Genomic DNA, 20405 nt, shown 5'->3' on the forward strand with positions numbered 1-20405 from the left:
TGATTTGTTAAATTTAGGTGAAGAAATTAAAAATAATGATAAAGCTATTATTTTACCAAACTTCTTTTGCTTATCCTTATGATCATTTTTTAACCACTATAATGTATGGGAAGATACTTTTTCTTCTAAGCATGTATTAGATGCATTGATGAATCATGAAGTTTGTAAAAAGGATAAAGAAGTTGAAAGTAATTCATTAAAAGCTATGGCGGTATGGGGGAGGTCCAAAAGTCGAAAAACATCCAAAAGGTTTAACTCTCGCTCAATTGAGAGTAGTTTCTTCGAATGGAAGAAGATTCCTTGCTAAAGATGAATGCATATTTTGTCATGACAAAGGCCATTGGAAAAAAGGACTACCCTAAATTGAAGCACAAGGACAAGCAAAATGCGAACACCAACACAAGTGCTAATGTAGTTGATGAATTTGATGAGGATATAGACATAACACTTATCTCCACAACAGAATGTTAGCCTGATGAATGGATCCGAGATTCAAGATGCACCCACCATATGACGTACAATAAAAGTTATTTCACTAGTCTTGAAATAGTAGATGGTGGAGAAGTACTCATGGGAGCCAACCGCCTATGCGAAAAGAAAGGGGTTGGTACTGTCTAATTGGAGTTGCATAATGGAACAACTCTAAAGCTAAAAATTGTCTGGTATGTACCTGATTTAAAAAATAATTTTATTTTAATAGGTTATTTAGATTCCAAAGGATTCAAAATCACCATTGAAAATGGAGTTATGAAGGTGATTAAAGGTGCTTTTTTTGTTCTAAAGGGCACAAGGAGAAATAACCTTTTTTGTTTTTGCAAGGACACGTAGCTGTAGGTGGAGCCAACACTACTGTTGAAAAAATCATTAGGAAACACTTTTGATACAACAAGGCTTTGGCACATGCGACTTGGACATGCCAGTGAAAAAGCTATGCAAGGGGTAGCAAAACAAGCTTGTTGAAAGGTGCCAAAACTTGTAAATTAAAATTTTGTGAACATTGTGTACTTGGAAAACAAACAAGAGTGAAGTTTGGTATTGCTGTCCACAAAACAAAAGGCATTCTTGACTATGTACATACTGATGTGTGGGGTCCCATTAAGACTCCATCATTAGGCGGAAAATATTGGTTTATCACTTTTGTAGATGACCTCTCTAGAAGACTTTGGGTGTATACCATGAAGTATAAAGATGAAGTCCTAAATGCGTTCTTAGCTTGGAAGAAGATGATTGAAAACCAAACAGGAAGAAAGATCAAGTGCCTAAGATCAGAAAATGGTGGAGAATACAAGTTTGATTTGTCTTAGAAGTTTTGCAAAGATGAAGGAATCAGGATACATTGCACCATAAAGGGAACTCCGCAAGAGAATGGCATATCAGAAAGAATGAATCACACTTTGTTGGAAAAGGTGAGATGCATGATATCCAACACTGGCTTGGGTAAGGCATTTTGGGCTGAAGTTGTTACATATGCTAGCTATATATAACATCAACATACCACCATCCACAATACTTGAAGTAAAAAAACCTATTGAGGCATGGACTGAAAAACTTGCCAGTAGTTATGATTCCTTACGTATTTTTGGTTGTCCCGCTTATTACCATGTAATGGATGGTAAGCTTGATTTCTGAGCAAAAGAAGCCCTTTTTCTTGGCTTTAGCAATGGTGTGAAAGGTTATAGGTTGTGGAGTAAAGAAGTAAAAAAGGTGATATTTAGCAGGAATGTAATTTTTGATGAAATTCGATCCCTAAAGAAAAGAAAAGAAGATGCACCCACGGAAAAGACTAATAAAGGTAATTTGCAATATATAGAAATTAGAAAGGCCATTACAAGACCTCAATTTGAATATATTGCTCTAATCATAGAAGAAAATGATCAAGGAGATGATGAAGAGGAGGAACTAGCAGAAGTACCCCAACAACAAGAAGAGTCTATAGCAACCAGGTGACTTAGAAGAGAGATTAAGAAGCTAGTGCGGTATACAAACATGGTTGTGTATGCCTTGCCTGTAGTTAAAGATGAAATTCCTTCCACGTATAAAAATTATTGCTTGTTCTAAAATTGTGGAATGGAATAAAGCCATGAATGAAGAAATGCAGTCTCTTTAGAAGAATGATACTTAAAAGCTTCTAAAGTTTCCCAAAGGAAAGAAAGTAATTGGTTGCAAAAGGGTCTTTGCCAAGAAGGAAGATCCAAGTAAGAAAGAGAAAGTTAGATTCAAGGCTCGGTTGGTGGCAAAATGGTATGCTTAAAAGGAGGGAATTGATTATAATGAAGTTTTCTCTCCATTAGTGAAGCAGTCCTCTATTCAAAATTTTCTATCCATGGTAGCTCATTTCGATTCGAAGTTGGTTCAACTTGATGTGAAAATGGCTTTCTTACATGGAGATCTTGATGAAGAAATTTATATGATGCAACCAGATGGATTCAAAACAAAAGGCAAAGAAGATTGGGTGTGTAAGTTGAAAAGGTCTTTGTATGGTTTGAAAAATTCTCCAAGGTAATGGTACAAGAAGTTTGATCAATTTATGAAAGACCATGGCTACATAAGATGCTAATATGATCATTGTGTTTTTCTTAGGAAATTGAATGATGGTTGTTTCATATATTTGCTCTTATATGTTGATGACATGTTGATTGCAGCCAAAAGTACAAGGAGATTAAAGAATTGAAAACCAAGTTGAAGATGAAATTTAAGATGAAAAATCTCGGTGAAGCCAAGAAACTTCTTGGAATGGAAATCACTCGTGACAAGGAAAAGGGTGTTGTGTGCCTAAACTAGAAGAAACATTTGAAGAAGGCACTACAACAATTTGGCATGAAAAAAAATATAAAAGTAGTAAGTACTCTTCTAGCTCTCCATTTTAATCTTAGTACAAAACTGTCTCCAAGCAATGATAAAAAAAAAAAAAAAAAACGAGATATAGAACGAATACCATATGCTAGTTTGGTGGGAAGTCTCATGTATTTGATGGTATGTACTAGACCTGATATTTCTCAAGTTGTTGGTGTAATTAGTAGATATATGCACAATCCAGGTAAAAAACATTGGAAAGTAGCTAAGTGGGTTTTGAGGTATCTTAAAGGTACCATGAATATTGGTTTGAAATTTAAAAAAAAGATCCTTGTAGTTTAGATAAATTTCTTGTTGGATATGTAGATTCAGATTATGTAGGTGATATGGATAATAGAAGATCTACTACAAGATATATATGTATTACTTTGACAAAGGGATTAGTCAACTGGAGGTCTACTTTGCATCCCATAGTTGCATTATCTACTACAGAAGCAAAATATATGGTAGCTGGAGATGCTACAAAAGAAGCCATTTGGATTCATGGTTTGATTGCAAAATTGGAAATCCACCAAGAAAAGGTGACGGTTTACTGTGATGATCAAAGTGCTATCCATTTAGCAAAGAATTAGGCCTATCATGCTAGAACTAAGTACATTGTTGTAAGGTATCACTTTCTTCATGATATAATGAATAATGGATAGTTTTCGATCCAGAAAATAGTCACGAAGGAGAATGCTGTCGATATGTTGACCAAGATAGTAAATGGAGCTAAGTTCAACCATTCCCTGAACTTAGCCAATATTGTAAATGTCTGAAAAACAATGAAGAGCAACGAGAGGATTGAACTAGAGATGGAGAAACACAAAAGTTATGATTTTTGAAAGGAAATCTTAAAGATCATAAACATCGCCAAATTGGTAGTGAGAGGGTTATTTGTCAGGTAAGTAGAGTCCACCACCAATTTATGGGCCCCACGTCAAAAGAATAATAAGGGGGAAAAAAAAGGAGAAGATTGAAGAAAGGTACCAGATGGTGTAAATTTGGTAAAAAGGGGGTGGCAGTTGTTGTTACTACCATACTGCAAAGTACTATTATTGTACTGCACAATACTAATACATTACTTGTATTTTGATTATAACTAGATTCATCCCATCTCATTTCAGTCATCCCCAAAAACTTAGAATTCTTTGTATTTTTAAGGCTTGCTAGCCAATTTTGTATTTTAGTGTGGAGAGAGAATTTGAGATTTTTTTTTTGTTGCATTGTTGTATTCTTCTCATTTGAATTAGTGAATTGCTTCTAGCCACTATGTGGTTTTCTCTCCAAATTGGAGAGTTTTCCACATAAAATTATCAGTGTTGTATTTGTGTGGCTTATTCTTCATTACCTTTTCTCTATGTCAATTCGATCTTGAATTGGGTATAAAATAAGTGGTGCCAGATAAATTAAAGTTGAATTTGTATATGTTACTATTCACGTATAAGGATACTGTTCAACCACGCTCCCAACACAATCAACTTTGTTACCATTTGTTAACATCAAGGGGTCATTGTTTGGATTTTATGAACATTAGTGAACACCAACTTGATCCAAAAGTTTTGCAAATAGTTTTCAAGCCCATTCATGTATATAAACTAATGTTCCTCCACTTTTTTTCGAATATGAAACTTTTGCAAGTATTAATTCACAACATTTAAAATATTGAGTCCCTTTACAGCCATATGATATCTCAGTTAGGCATACAAAGTGTCTCCTAGCTACCTTAAGAAATTTTAAAAGATCATTACCTCCCTACTTTGAACCTCCATCATCAGATTCAATTATGTCAAGATTTCTAATGTATAAAGCATCCATGCAAGAATGCATCTAATAAAAGAACACAATATATCCAAGTAATGTAGATATGGCAACCCCAACAGCACGAGCCAACTTTGTTAAGGCCTTATACTTGCCATTTACTGCAAGCATAGTACTTATTGGGTGGGTAACCATCGTATCAATAGTAGCATAGTGTTCATTATTTATTTTTTGGGGCATCCAAGATAAAAAAGGGAGTATGACTCATCGAGGGTATTGATGTTTCCTTTTGCTAAAGTAGGAAGTGTAAAGAATGTTGTTTATAATAGGGTAAGTGTTCACAATTACTGTAAAATTCATTATCAATTGTAAACATATTTGGCATACTCGCCCCCTTATTAAACACATGTTGCCTAAGGAAGTGTAGTAAGATGAATTGCATTGCTTTGTTACTTACCACATGAAATGCACGTTTACTTCTTGCTTAGCTACTACTTACTACAGATGTCATGTTTTGTGGATAAAACTTAGCTAACTAATTATACTAGTGTCGCTAAACTCTTCACATGGAATGAATTCATTGGCCTGTGAAAATTTCAATCAGAGTATGGTTTATAGCTTGATGATTTAGATGCCTTCAAATTGTGTTTTCTTGTTGAAGCATTGATAATAGAAACGTATTTTGTACTAATTCAGAGGGACTTAATTTGCTAATTGCAATTTAATATGTGAACATGATGATTATATTGGTGGCCGAATGATTTGGTGTATTAAAGGGGTCCTAAAGACAACCAAGGGCCCATAATGAATTTTCAAAAGATTTAAGGGGTATGTTGGTAACTATAAAACATGAAATATGGGAACTCACTACCAAGGTAAACCTTTTGAGTCATGTTGTTCTTTTTTTTTTTTTAATAATTGTAGTTCTACAGGGATAGAATATAATAAGCCAAAGGTACCAAAACTACAGGCATTCTAAAATCCCAATAATTCTCAGGAGTTTCTAAATTTTTCAATTTAATGTGTAGTAGTTATGTCATGCAATTAAGGATGACTTGCATGAAGAGAAAGTATCTATAACAATTTACTTAAATAACAACACTAAGTTGTGATAACATATTAAATATGATGAAATCCAAAATGGCAAGTGTATTATTGATAATTAGGAAGACTTCAGGGCCCAATTCTTTTATAATTTTGTCATGTACAATGCATGATGCAACTTACAAGATATTTAGTACACAAAAACAATAAGAAAATATGTGAAACAACTCCCAACTTTGATGTTGATATTGGGGATGTTACAAAGAAAGACAATCTATTCTACTTGAAGTTTCAAAGCAATGGCGACAAGCCATTCTACTTCCTTCAAGGTTCAAAGTTGTGAGTAGGGGATAAAATTCATTGACGAAGAATTCAATACTTTCCAACCGCACAGGTTACTGCAAAAATTCTTGACTAACTACATTGGTAATATTTTTTCCTATGCCTAGAGAGGGTGGATCATTAGATAGAACTAATGGAAAGTATTTTAAAAAGGGGAACCAAGAGGTAGGAACCAATGCAAACACTTCATCTTTAGTTTGAGTCATCCTTGTCTTAGGCTTTTAACACATTAGGTCGTAAGAGAAAATTGTGTGTTTCATATATTAAAGCCCTCATCAAGTTGTCAAAAAACCTTCGCAAGTCATTACTCAATGTGTTATAAGATTTCATTGTTAAATGGCCACAAGGACAAGATGTGTATAAGTAGTAAACTCTTGAGGATGCGGGTAATATGGTTGCTTAATGCATTGGAAAGGCAAACAAAAGAACCCAATCTTGCCTAAATTAAAAATTTAGTGTTTTTGGGTCTATAGTTTAATGGGGAGGGCACCGTACTATGGTGGATACCAAGGCTACCATGACTTCTTGTTTTTTTTTTGTCACTAGATGAACCACAAAGATTCAATTTGAATCTTGATAAATACTCAAGATGTATGAAAGTTGTAAATACACTCTGTAACCTACACTACAATAGCCAAAAAGGTGATCATGAAGTTTGGTTTGTGGGAGGAACATGCAATCATTGTCATTCTAGTGGATGATTATTGAGTGATACTTGGGATGAAATTCGTGTGAATTATTAGGGTGGCTCCAATGTTGTTTGTTGCACCTATTGAAGCCTAATTTTTTTTTTTTTTTTCTGAGGTTGACTTTATTTCTCAATTAATTATAAGATAATAGACAATACAGAGTTATGGAACAATTAATTAAGATTCCTCTATGTTTTTTTTTTTTTAAGTTCATGCTAGTGTAATTCAATTTTGTCGCCTCCAATTTTTATTCTTAAGGTTTAGCTTCCTCTGCTTTGTCAAAATATCCTTAACATGGTTAGATATTTATCCGTAGGAATAGGGCGAGTTTGTATCCAAGCACCCTTGTAGGACAAGAAAAGGATTTCCTTGTTTCTTTAGGGTATTTTTGGAAAAGATGGATTAGGGCAGCATTGTAGCTTCCAAAAAGTCTATAAAAAGGAAGCTATAACTGCCTACATAGACACACGTTGAAGATTATGAGAAGAGACACTTAAGCTCGAAGAGACTACGTTCAATTAAAGGAAGGAGATTAAGCTACATTAAAGAGAGGATAGCTTGGGGGAACTCAATTTTAAGGAGAGGAGAGGTTTTCATATTGAGAAGAATGAAGCATATTGAGATCTTCATTAGATTTCTTAGTTTTCTTGAGTTTTGTTTTCTTATTCAACTTGCTATGGCCACAAGATTTGCAAAGTATGTCCACAGGATAGACACTTGTGGCAACATGATTTGAAGATTATGGCAACAAGACATTGTTCTTCATCATCTCTGTGTGTGTGCATGTGTAAAAAATTAAATTGAACTCCTTCACTTGGGGTGTTAGTTAAGGTAACTTATTTTTCTTTGATCTTATTGTTGTAAGATATAATGTATGATAATCTTAATTTTAAGTTTTATGCACTAACCTATCAAGTTACTATTTAGCAGTTAAGAGAAATTTATGTTCTCTTCGAGAAATAGGAAAATTTGGTACTAGATATAAAAAAGGAAATGAAAATAAGTGTGTTGCGTATACTAACAATGACTAGGCATGCTTAATTGATAACCATAAAAATATCTCAAAATATAGTAATTTGCTTGGGATCAAAAGTAAATCCATGGGCATCAAAAAACAAAAGACGTGGCACTTTCATCAACATCAACAAATATATTGCATAAACATGCACAACACATGAGGAAATATGGTTAAGGAAAATAGTTAAGGATTTACCAAATAAAAGATCCTACAACGAATTCTTGCGACAATATGTTTTCAATTGCAACATCAAAAAGTATAATATTTCATGGTAGGACCAAGCATACTGAATACAACATTACTTTAGTAGAGAACTCGTACAAAAAGAAGAAATTTAGCCTGAGTTTACCATTGCCAAAGACAACTTGTAGACTTATTTACCAAGGTAGTTACAATGAAAAATTTTGAGCAATTTATAATTTTTAAAATTAGAAATTAATAGTGCATATAAAAGGTAATTTGTAATTTCTATTATTTGAGAGTGTATAACATAGGATAAAGAAAATGGGCAGTTGTTCAACATCACTTTATTAAAGAACTTGTTAAAAAAGGGAAAATTTAGTTTGAGTTCATCATTACCAAAGACAACTTGTAGAATTATTTACCAAGGTAGTTACAATGAAAATTTTTGAATAATTTTTAATTTGTAAAATTTGAAAGTAATAGTGTATATAAAATGTAATTTTGTAATTTCTATTACTTGAGTGTATAACATGGGATAAAGAATACGGATAGTTGTGTCCTACTAAAGTACATCAAGTGAACAATTTCTAACTTGGTTAAGTTGGCTATAGAAACTTGACTTTAACATTAAGGCATGCTCCTCTTATAATCTTCTATAAAATTGCCCTAATTTTGGGAGTCCTCTGCCTCTCTTTATGTATAACCAATGACAAGTAAAGCTCTATGTTCTTTAAATTTTTACCTCCACACACAAAGCAAAAGTAGTTATAAATTTTTTTAATTTGCCTGCTACTTTCATGTTTATCATTTACACCCAACAAAAACCACCACGAGATGCACTATAGCCAGCCTTTTAAAATGCTTCTCAATTTCCCCATCTTCAAAATGACTATACCCTCTAGAAAACTCATTATTGCTAGTGAACACATTCTCAGTATTAATTCATTACAATTTTAGTCCATCGTCACCACATCCTCGACCATATCCATGTCCTCCACCAAGGTCTCCTTCATATGTAGCTAATTTTTTGCTTCGCTCATAGCCCAAGTAAGAGGAAAAGGCTTAACATGCATGTTAGCTTGCTTAGATGGAAAAACTATGATACCAACACATAGGTAGCACCTTAAGCCAAAGCCATAACTTGCTTCAATGAAGCAAGCTTATGAGGCTATGTTGCTAAGTTAACGAAGATTGTCATTGTCAAAATTTCCAAGAGATGAAATATTTTGTGTTTGCCATTTCTGTGTTTCCAAAAGTGGTTGTTAAGGAACAAAAAATCAAAATATTGTTGGAGATTTATAATATCACAAAACCCCCAGTTGTGCTTTTTCTCCAACTAGATTAGTTTTTATCTAGTTTAAAGTAGAACTTAAAACAAATAACACATAGAGGATGAGGGATAAAGAGAAGGGGGGAGGGGAGCCGCGTCGGGGGGGGGGGGGTGTGGGGATAAGAGACTGAAAGAGCATAAGGGCTCTGAAAAATCTAGCCAAAATTGACTTTCTCTTTTATAGATCCTCCTTTCAAAACCCTAATTAGGTTTTTTAATGTCTCTCCATCAATAGTTCATCTTTTGTATGATCTCCCTATGATACATAGTGATAAGGTTATGAGACTTCTCTGAAATGCTCATTAATCCTCTTGCCTAAGTTTTGAAATTGTATATTTGATTGAATGGGCAATATCCTTCTTATATTTGACTCATCAGTTATTTCCCAAATATTTATTTAGCCATTCAAGGAAAGATCAAATAGAAGTTGGTTTGGGCACGCAAAAATGTATAAAACCCTAAAAACTAAGGCTCAAATGGAATTACTTACCAAATTTCAAAATTTTCATGTGGAATCGTTGAATTCAGGCAATATAAAATGCAATCACTCACTTTCATGTACCTATGTTGTTGAATTATAATGTTCATTAATTTCCTAAAAAATTGTATCAATTTGGCACATCATTCTTGAATGGACTTGTTAAAATAGGATATCTACACAATGAAACAATTTTGCAAACATAAATGATTTAAATTATAAATATGTATATGTATCTATGGGTGCATGTATTTTTGTGTATAAATATTTTTTAAGTGTGTATGTGGATCGCTAGCCAAAAAGGGTTAAGAATACTTACAATAAAAGGAATGAAAGAAATCCAAAAGTATGCATGCCAACCTGTGTATAAAAAAAAAAAAAAAAAAGCATATTATTTTGGAGTTTTGATCTCCATTTTGGAAATGGAATGGAAACAAAATGATAATAATTGTTAACTAGAAATATTTAATCTCCAATTCCAAGAATACAATTTATTATATTAATAATAACACCAGTGACTACAAATATCTTATATGAGGCCCAAAGATTACATAACCTTACATGCAAAATTAGTAATGATCCCTTCATACGCATCAAAAACAAGGGCAAAAAACCCTTATTATATTTTATTGAACTACTAGTGATGGCCAACCTCAATTTGATATTTAATTTGTTGTAGAAACTTGTAGAGAAAAATAAGAATAATAAAATGCACACAATAAAACATAAGAGAACACAACATAAAATTATGTATTTCACTTGTTTAAGAATATGTCCACAATATTCACAAAAAAATTTATCATTGGGTTGGACACACCGCGTTAGGCACTCACTATGTGTGATTCATGTTTTACACATTTCCAAGCTTGCAGTCCAAGAAGACCTTTGGTTGACTAAATCAATTTCATAAATTCTTATAAATTTTGCCTCGTAAATAACATTCAAATTCTTAACAAAGAAAATTGAAATTATGAGTTTATGCCAACTAATAGTCAACTACCTTCCTTTAGGTCATTAAGCACATGGAACATAACCTTTTTTTGTCATGCAAACATTGGCGAGCAAACATCCTCTAATATGTGGTTCAAAATTCCACCTCTTCCTCAACTTCATTGCAAAACCCCACTAATTCTTCTAATTTAATAGTCTTCATATGCTTGCATATTCACATGTTATTGATAGATTGCTAGAACCTAGACCCACGAAATATATTTTTCTTTGGTTTTGCATATAGTAAAAAGTGAATTAGATTAGGTTTAAGTGTACTAAATTAAAGCATCTGAGTTAATTCCTACCGAGGATCTATATTTGGTGAGATGTCATGCTTCACTTAAGAGAGAACTACTTTGGTCCCTCTAATGTAGGAGAATATATATATATTGAGTAGGTGAAGTTAGATAAAATGTTTCTATGTAGCCTAGCCTATTATAAAAATTTAGTTGCCATAAACCAAGTTCATCAAATGTTCCTAGTCCCATAGAAGGTGAAGAAACACCACAAGAGGACTAGTATTCTAGCTTTGGACATAGGTATAAGTTTAAATATCATAACATATCAAAGATAAGACCGTGGTGACTTAATACGGGATTTATGATAATGTGCTAGCTTTGATGATTAGACATTCAGGAGACAATTATAATTAAAACATTTTTTTATAGGGTATGTGTTCTTTGTGGTTGTTCTATCTATTATTAATTCACCTTGCAACCTATTTTTAATCTACACCAAAGTCTATGTGGTTGTTACAAAGGTCGTCAAGGAAGCTATCTAGGTAAGAGGCTTGCTCATTAGGCTTATATTTGTTCAAGATTTTGTGCATGATAATGTTGTTGTGTATAAACTTGGTATTAAATATAATCAAGTTGATATGATGGGTAAGTCTCTCCCTACTACAAAAATTAAGTGTGCATTTGTTTCAATGGATACATGATTTATGCTTTTAAGGTGCATTTGTTTCACTGGATAAAAATTACAAGACTAGACTAAACTAAATTAGATTGGACTAGACTGGCTATAAATATTATCCTAACCCATATTTGAATTCCAAGATTGATTAAATAGGATAAGATTTCACAAAGACCAAGACACCTTTAATCCTATTTTAGAACAAACGCCAACATCTTCCATGATAGAAATTAGGTCCTTAACTCCTTTGATTGAAAATTATGGATGTAGAAAGCCATCAACAATCAAACTCCACTTGTCTTATCCCACACTTCGATGGAAACAACTGCAAAAATCTATATCTAGTGGGAAAATAACCCAAGTAAACAGTGGTAAGCTCCTTTATGAAGGGATGACAACTGATATATCCAAAATATATCACCTATCATAAGTCAAGAGGAGACTAGAGCCCAACATTGATGAGGGCAGTTACCACCCAAGTCAATTGCTCGGCCAGAGCAATTGATGCCAGCGCCATGATGACCAGAGCGATCTACGCCAGTGCTGTAATAACCCAAGGGATTCACACCAAATGCCATAAATGTGCTCATAAATGGCCAATCTCATAAAGATCAAACTTCGCCAATATAAAAGGGGACCACTGCAAAGAGGTAAGATCATCCTAACTTATTCTAGTGTTGCTTACAACCTCTCAAGCCAATCCCTTACTTAGGCATCAGAGAGATACCCCAGAGTATACCCCGGGTCCTCGAAGCCACTCTTATTTCATCCTTTTCAAGTGATCTAGATTGAAAAGTTCATTAGTGGTCATTCGACATTTCTATTCTGCAACAGTTGGCGCCATCTGTGGGAAGCTTCAAAGATGTTTTTCTTTCGATCTTCGGTCTTTAAGTCATGACCATGTCCAACAACTTGAACTCAGAGCCTTGTAATCAATTACCCTAATCCATTCACTCTACAACCAGTGACCATTATGGTATGAAAAAGGGGAGAATTCCTTTCCTTCCAGAGGAGAATTGAAAGCATGACAGCTTCCCATGGAAAAATTATTCCCCAATAGATAGTTGAGGAGATTGCTATAATCTTTGGCGGAATTGCCAGAGGAGGAGATGGTGGAGGTGTCCAAAAAAGGTATGCCAAGCAGGTGCTCCTTACGCAAGGAAAGGAGTTAAACTACCAAAATTAGAGGCAAGAGGATGCTTTCACCTTCACTAGAGAAGACAAAGATGGTGTGCAACAACCTCATGATGATTTACTGGTGGTGTCGCTACTGGTGGCGAACTACAGAGTAAGAAGGGTGCTAATAGACAATAGCAGTTCGGCTAACATAATCTTCTAAATGGTACTACAGGAGATGGAAATTAGGAAAGAACAGCTGAAACCGTTCCCTACACCTTTGGTTGGGTTCGGAGGAGATGTGGTCCATCCAATGGGCATAATAACACTCCCAATGGTAATGGGAGCATCTCCATAGAAAATCACCCTGATGACGGACTTCCTGGTGGTCAATCGCCCCTCAATTTACAACATCATATTGGGACACCAAATGCACAATGCAGCCAAGGCGATAACCTCCACCTACCACTTGAAGGTGAAATTTCCTACTCCATAAGGGGTCGGGATGATCAAAGGGGACAAGACAGCGGCTTGCAACTTTTGTGTGATGGTGTTTGTAGACACCCAATTTTTGCCCTAACCAAATAGAACAAGGGGTCTCCTCTTATTATTATTATTATTATTATTATTATTATTATTATTATTATTATTATTATTATTATTTGCCTATATTATTAGTACTTTACTATTATTTTGCTTGTATTTTTATTATCATTATTATTATTATTTTTCATTTTTATTATTATTACTAGTACTTTTGCTATCTTTATTTTCTTTTTACTTTACTATAATTATTTTATTTATTTATTTTATTGTTTGTGATGTATTATTATTATTATTATTATTATTATTACTGTTATTTGTTTATTATTTATTAGTATTATTATTATTATTATTTATTTTCCTACATTATTATAAGTAATTTATTATTATCACTATTATTTATTTATTATGATCATTATAATTATTTTATCTTTATTATTTTTATTTTTACTATAATTATTTATTATTATTTACTATTTAGTAGTATTATTATTATTATTACCTTATTGATATTTATATTATTATGATTATTATTATTATTATTATTATTATTATTATTTCCATTTTCATTATTACCATAAGAAATAAAAAAAAGGAGAAAAAGAAAAATAAAATCCAAAAAGGAAATGTTTTTAGGGTTTTCAAAAATTTTTTTATAAGAGGGGAGGCCAAGACAGCCAAGGGGGGAGGACACGGAGGCTACGCACAGCACGCAGCAGGAACCAAAACAGAAAAAAAAACCTAACCTTTCTTCTCTCTCTCTCTCTCGCACACCCAACCCCCGGCCATCCATCCTCTTCGCAACTCATCCTCACGTCCCGAAAATACAGCCAAGAGGCTACCTCATGGCCAAAACCACAACAGCCCAGGCTAGCTTCCCTCTGGCCACTCACAGCCCCATCACTGTCGCCGTGTCTGCAACTGCTGCCGCTGCAACCATCCGAGAACTACACAGCAGCAGCGGCAACTCCTTCCAACTCCGGCTGTCACTCGTTCTCACCACAAACCACCTTGCAGCCTCTGCAACTCTATCCGGCGACCACTCCAGCACCAGTCCCAGCCGCGGCTGTATCCGGCCATCTCACAGGCAAACCTAGCCCCCTCCAGCCACGACTCCCATCTCTAGCCCCCCTCTGTAAGTACCCACTGCTGTCCCTCTTCACTGCTGTCCCTCTTCACTACACACACATACACAGCACGCAAGCCACACACGCGCACGTGTATATGTGAAGTTTAATTTCTTTTTTTCTTTTTTATTTATTTATTTTTTATCATACATTTAATTGATGTTATATATACTAACTTTAATTTATTTTTTGCAGGATTTTTTTTATTTTTCATCTTGTGTAATAATATTTATGCAGGTTTTATATATATTTGATGTCCATTTGTTCATTTGTTAATTAATGAATTTATTTATTTCTCTGTTTCTTTTCATATTTTAACTTGTTTTAATACTTAAAGCTTAAGACTTCATTGTATAGGTGTTTATATTAATATGTTATTTATCGTAGTATGTAAACATTCGCATTTAGGCTTTCTATTATATATATGATAAATTTTTAAATATTGTGTTCACGATCTTATTTAATTGCGGTGATGTTTGTTTAAATTTTTTTGTGATAATTATTATAAATATTACCCGGTTTGCTCTCATTATTGTTGTCCTATCATGTATATAGTTTATCATTTTAGTTCCTTATTGTTATTATGTATTTATGATATATAGTTTTGTCATTGTTACATATTTGTGGTATATTATATATTATGGTGGGTATATTATCATAGAATTTTTTATTATTGTTATATATATCTAAGGGGTTCGTATATCATGTTGTTGTGTAGATATTATTTAGGTTTTTGGTGTATTTAGGATATTTATCATGTTTATTTTTCATTCAATATTTAGGGATTTTGTTTATTATTTAGGATTGTAATATTTATGCACATCTAGGATTCTTGATTATTTACATTATTTTCATAATACGACCATTTAGGGTTTTGGGTTATTGTTTTATTTTAGGGTTTTGGCTATTTCACGTTATTAGGGTTTTGAGTAGTATTTTATTTAATTTACTTTATATTGTTATTGCGTATATATTTATGTTCATTATTTTTTATTATTTATTTATTTCTTGTATATGATTGTATTATTATTTTTTTCGTGTTCATAATATTGTTGTGGAATTTTTAATGCTATAATATTTATTTGAATAAGTGATATTTATATTTAGCAACTTAGTATTTTAAGTAACATTATACATTTAATTTAGTATTTTAGGTGACCGTGTACATTTAGTAATATAACATTTTAGGTAATATTATATATTATTATTATATTTTTAGTATGTTAATATACAAGGTATTATTTATTATGGTAAGTTTGACATTTTAGTTAATAATGTATATTTGGTGTTTTGGTATCATGCTATTATATTATATATTTAGTATATAAAGTATTATGATAATTTGTTATTTATTATAGTATTTGTAGATATTAATTATTATTATTATTATTATTATTATTATTATTATTATTATTGTTGTTGTTGTTGTTATTATTATTATTATTATTATATGTATAAAGGTATGTTTGAGCATTTTAGTTCATAACGCGCATGTAGTATTTTAATATTAACATTTTAGTTTGTGTTATGTACATTGACTAGCATGAATTGTGGTATTATAATATTTTAGTTTATTATTATTATTTTTTATCTTTATTATATGTTTAAATTATTATGTTTATTATCCAAAACCTCCTGGAGTATTATTGTTCATACTTAGAAAAATCTTATAAATTTAAAAAAAAAAATCCTAGGAGTATATTTTATAAATCTATTTTCTTGATTTTCAATCCCTATGATTTTAATGCGGGGGTATGAGCCTTTGGGCTTCACGTACCTTAAGCTCTGAGGGAATATACGTATATATTTATTTATTTATTTATTTATTTTTCCTATGTATTTATAAACTCATAAAAAGGAGTAATTTAAAGACTTATTAAATTAACTTAAGGATAATTTCAAATTAATTAGGTACCATTCGTAAGAACGAGCGCGTAGGGGGTGCTCATACCTTCCCCTCGCGTAACCGAACTCCCGAGCCTAACTCTGGTAATGTAGACCTATTTTACCCATAACGGGGTAGTTATCACGTGTTCTAACAACACTAAAGGTTAGTGGCGACTCCGACATTCCATATTTTTCTTAAAAATTAAAATTGATTTTAATTTCGCCTCCCGGGGCACACGCGCTCCCGGGACGTCGCGACAGTGTTGAAAAGTGAGACTGAGGCACAGAGGAACCATGCAATAAAGGACCTAGAGGTAAGGGGAGAATATCCACAGATTAGCACGCTGAACGAAGAACTCTTAAGCATCCCAATGAATAGTGAGAAAGAGAGGTGCGTCTAAAATGGGAGCCTCGTACTAGAGGTAATAAAAATAGAGCTGAGTTGACTACTAAACGAGTATGCAGATGTCTTTACCTGGTTAACTAATGACATGCTAAGGATTGACCCTGGAATTATGGAGCACAGATTGCAAGTGGACCCGGATCATAGGCCTATGAAATAGAAGAAGAGGAGTTTTGCTTTAGAGAGGGTCAAGGTAATCAACGGAGAAGTAACACAACTTTTGAAAGCCAATTTTGTCAAAGAAGTCAACTACTCAGAGTGGCTCAGCAACGTGGTCTTAGTGAAGAAGCCAAATGGAAAGTGGTGGACTTGCATCAACTTCATAGACTTGAACAAGGAGTGCCCAAAGGATAGCTTCCCCCTTCCACGGATCGACTAGTTGGTGGAATCCATGTCCGAACACAAGCTCCTTAGTTTCATGGACACATACTAAGGTTACAATCAAATCTGTATGCACCCTGTAAACGAGGAGAAGACGTCGTTCATCACCAAGAGAGGGCTCTACTGCTACAGGGTGATGCCCTTCGAATTAAAAAATGTAGAAGCTATTGGGAAAAACCATGGAGGCATACATTGATGACATGCTTGTGAAAAGCTTAAAGGAGGAGGAGCACTACAGGGATTTAAAAGGTGCATTCGAGCTACTGAGCAAGTACAAAATTAGGTTAAATCCTACGAAATGTGTATTTGGTATCTCGCTAGGAAATTTTCTAGGGTTTATGGTGACTCATAGGGGAATAGAGGCCAACCCTGAAAAAATAAGAGCATTGATGGAAATGAAAACTCCTCGAACAAAAAAGGAGGTTCAAATCCTGACCAGGAGGATTGCTTCGCTTAGTAGATTTGTCTCCTATTCAGGAGATAAGAGCCTACCATTTTTTAAGGCATTACGAAAGACGGGAGGGTTCGAATGGGGAGAGGAACAAGGCAAAGCTTTCGAACAACTAAAGCAATACCTCGGTTTCCCACCCCTATTGAAAAAGGCAAAAACAGAAGAGGTCCCTTACTTGTACATGGCACAAGCCCATATATTACACAAGCAAAGTACTAAGTGGGGCAGAGATCAACTACACAACAGCGGAGAAGGAAACCTTTTCCATCATCTGTGCAACCGGAAAGTTGAGACCTTACTTTCAGGCTCATAAGGAAATTGTGCTAACCAACGTACCACTGAGACAGATCCTCTAGCAGCCGAAAACTTCTAGGAGAATGGTGAGGTGGTCAGTTGAGTTAGGGGAATTTGACATAGACTACAGGCTAAGGCCTGCAAGTATAGCTCAGGTGCTGGCTAATTTCATGGTAGAACAATCCTGTGAAAAATCAGAGGGGCCAAATGTTTGGGTGGTGCATATGGATGGGTCATCCAATGGAGATGAAGGAGGAGCAAGATTAATCCTTGCGGTGCCAGAAGGCTCAAAAATTTTGTTTGCATTGCGGTTTGAGTTTGCTATAACCAAAAATGACATTGAATACAAAGCCTTGCTGGAAGGTTTGCGCTTATCAGAATCGCTCGAGGTGGCCCGAATTTGAGTCTCGAGTGATTCCCAACTTGTGATTAAATAGGTGAAGGGAGAATTTGAGACTAGGGACCAAAAAATGAAATAACTATCTGGTGAGGGCACAAGAGTACATCAGAACATTTGCTCAGTTCAACACAGAGCACATACCATGAGCAAAAACACACAAGGGAAGATGCACTAGTGAGATTGGCCTCAGCTTCAAAGCCAAATAGGAGAACTCCATTTACTTGGAAAGATATGGGAAGCCATCTTACGAGCGAGTCAGCATCAAGGTGGTGGTGGTAGGAGATAACAAAGAAGACTGGAGGACCACCTTGATACAATACCTCTGGGACAGGTCCCTACTAGACAACAAGAAACAGTCCATTAAAGTAAGAAGAAATGCAGCTAGGTACACACTCATAAACCAAGAGTTGTACAAGCGATCCTTAACGCTGGCCTATTTACAGTGCATAGGCATCAAAGAAGGAGAATATATGCTGAGGGAGGATGCAATTGAGCTGGTTAAGCAGTGTGACATATGTCAGAGGTGCGCTAGCAGACAACACCTGCAGGCCAATATTCTCTCTTCCTTGACAAGTCCTTGTCCCTTCGCTCAATGGGGACTGGACATTCTAGGACTGCCACCTCAAGCAACGGGGCAACGAAAGTTGTTGCCAGTGGCTATTGACTAATTTACTAAGTGGGTAGAAGTAGAAGCTTTGGTCCACTTAATAGAGTGCAACATGACCAAGTTCGTATGTACTTTAGTGCTCTGCAAGTTCGGCATCCCTTAGGCTATAGTGATAGATCATGGGAGAAAGTTTGACAATGACTGCTTCAAAAAATTTTACCCTGACCTAGGCTTAAAACTATTGTTCACATTTGTTGTGCACCCATAAAGTAATGGACAAGTAGAAAATATAAACAAGACGATCTTGCACAGTCTAAGAACATGGCTCGAGTCTTCACATGGTAAATGGTTAGAAGAACTCCCGTCCATTATTTGGGCCTATTGTACGACTCGGTGAACAGCTACTAAGGAAACCCCTTTCATGCTTGCCTTTGGAGTAGAAGTGATCATCCCCATAGAGGTAGGCGTCTCTTCTTAGCGAAGGCAACATTTTAACAAAGAAAACAAAAATAAAGAGTTAAGGGTAGAATTAGATCTTTTGGAGGAAAGATAAGACCAAGCGTAGATCAGAACAACAGCATACCAACAGAAGGTGGCTAGGCATTACAACGCTTGGGTAAAGGAACGAAAGTTTGACTTAGGAGATTTGGTCCTAAGGAAAGTACAAAAAAACCCTACAGAACCTAAATCAAACAAGTTGAAGCCCAACTGGGAAGGACTATACCAAATAGCATCAGAAATCAAATAGGGGGCATACACACTGAAAGACTAAGAAGGGAAGGAGATAAAAAACACATGGAACTTTGATATACTAAAGAAGTATTATTTATGAATTGCAATTTTATTAGGATTCTACGCTTTAAAAGCTAATTACAAAAGATCTAAAGGTAAAATTACAAAAAGAAAGATCTTCGAATCAGGAAGAAATAACTCAAAAAATGAGTGCAGCTCATTAGGCAAAGAAAGATTAGCCCAACTGATAAGCAACACTCATGAGGCCTAAAGATAGCCCAAAAGATGAACACAACTCATTAGGCTAAGAAAAACCGATCAACTTAAGGCCCAAAGACTACCCAAAAGGAGACCACAGATCATTAGGCGAAGAAGAACTGGCCCAACTAAGGCCCGAAGACAACCCAAAAAAAGAGCATAACTCATTAGGCAAAGAAGAACCGGCTTAATTGAGGCCCGAAGAGAGCCCAAAAGAAGAACACAACTCATTAGGCAAAGAAGAACTAGCTCAACTGAGGCCCAAAGACAGAACAAAATATGAGCACAACTCATTAGGCAAAGAACAATTTGCCCAACTGAGGCATGAAGATAGCCCAAAAAATGAGCGCAACTAATTAAACAAAGAAGAACCAACACAACTGAGGCTCAAAAACAGCCCAAAAGATAAGCAAAACACATGAAGGTAAGGTAAAAATAGCTCAAAGAGTTGCTTAGCACAAAAAGCCTCACAAGAGCTGCTTGGCATGAAATGTACTAAAAAATATGTTGGCACGAAATGCCCTTGAAGAGCTTCTCAGCACGAAATGCCCTCGAAGTGCTGCTCGACATGAAATTCCATCAAAGAGCCACTCGACATGGAATGCCCTTTATAGAGCTTCTCGG

At 34.7% G+C, this 20405-nt stretch overlaps 1 protein-coding gene across 1 annotated transcript in view; it reads right to left on the reverse strand.

The window, feature by feature from the left end:
* LOC131155510 (MLO-like protein 1) overlaps positions 1-20405 on the reverse strand; it is a 71118-nt gene that overhangs the window by 15741 nt on the left and 34972 nt on the right. Inside the window, exon 10 of the mRNA XM_058108708.1 lies at positions 9997-10037. Coding sequence (XP_057964691.1) covers positions 9997-10037 — 41 coding nt within the window. The remainder of the gene's footprint in view (positions 1-9996; positions 10038-20405) is intronic.

The sequence above is a fragment of the Malania oleifera genome, chromosome 5 (assembly GCF_029873635.1).
Source record: "Malania oleifera isolate guangnan ecotype guangnan chromosome 5, ASM2987363v1, whole genome shotgun sequence".
Lineage (NCBI taxonomy): Eukaryota > Viridiplantae > Streptophyta > Magnoliopsida > Santalales > Ximeniaceae > Malania > Malania oleifera.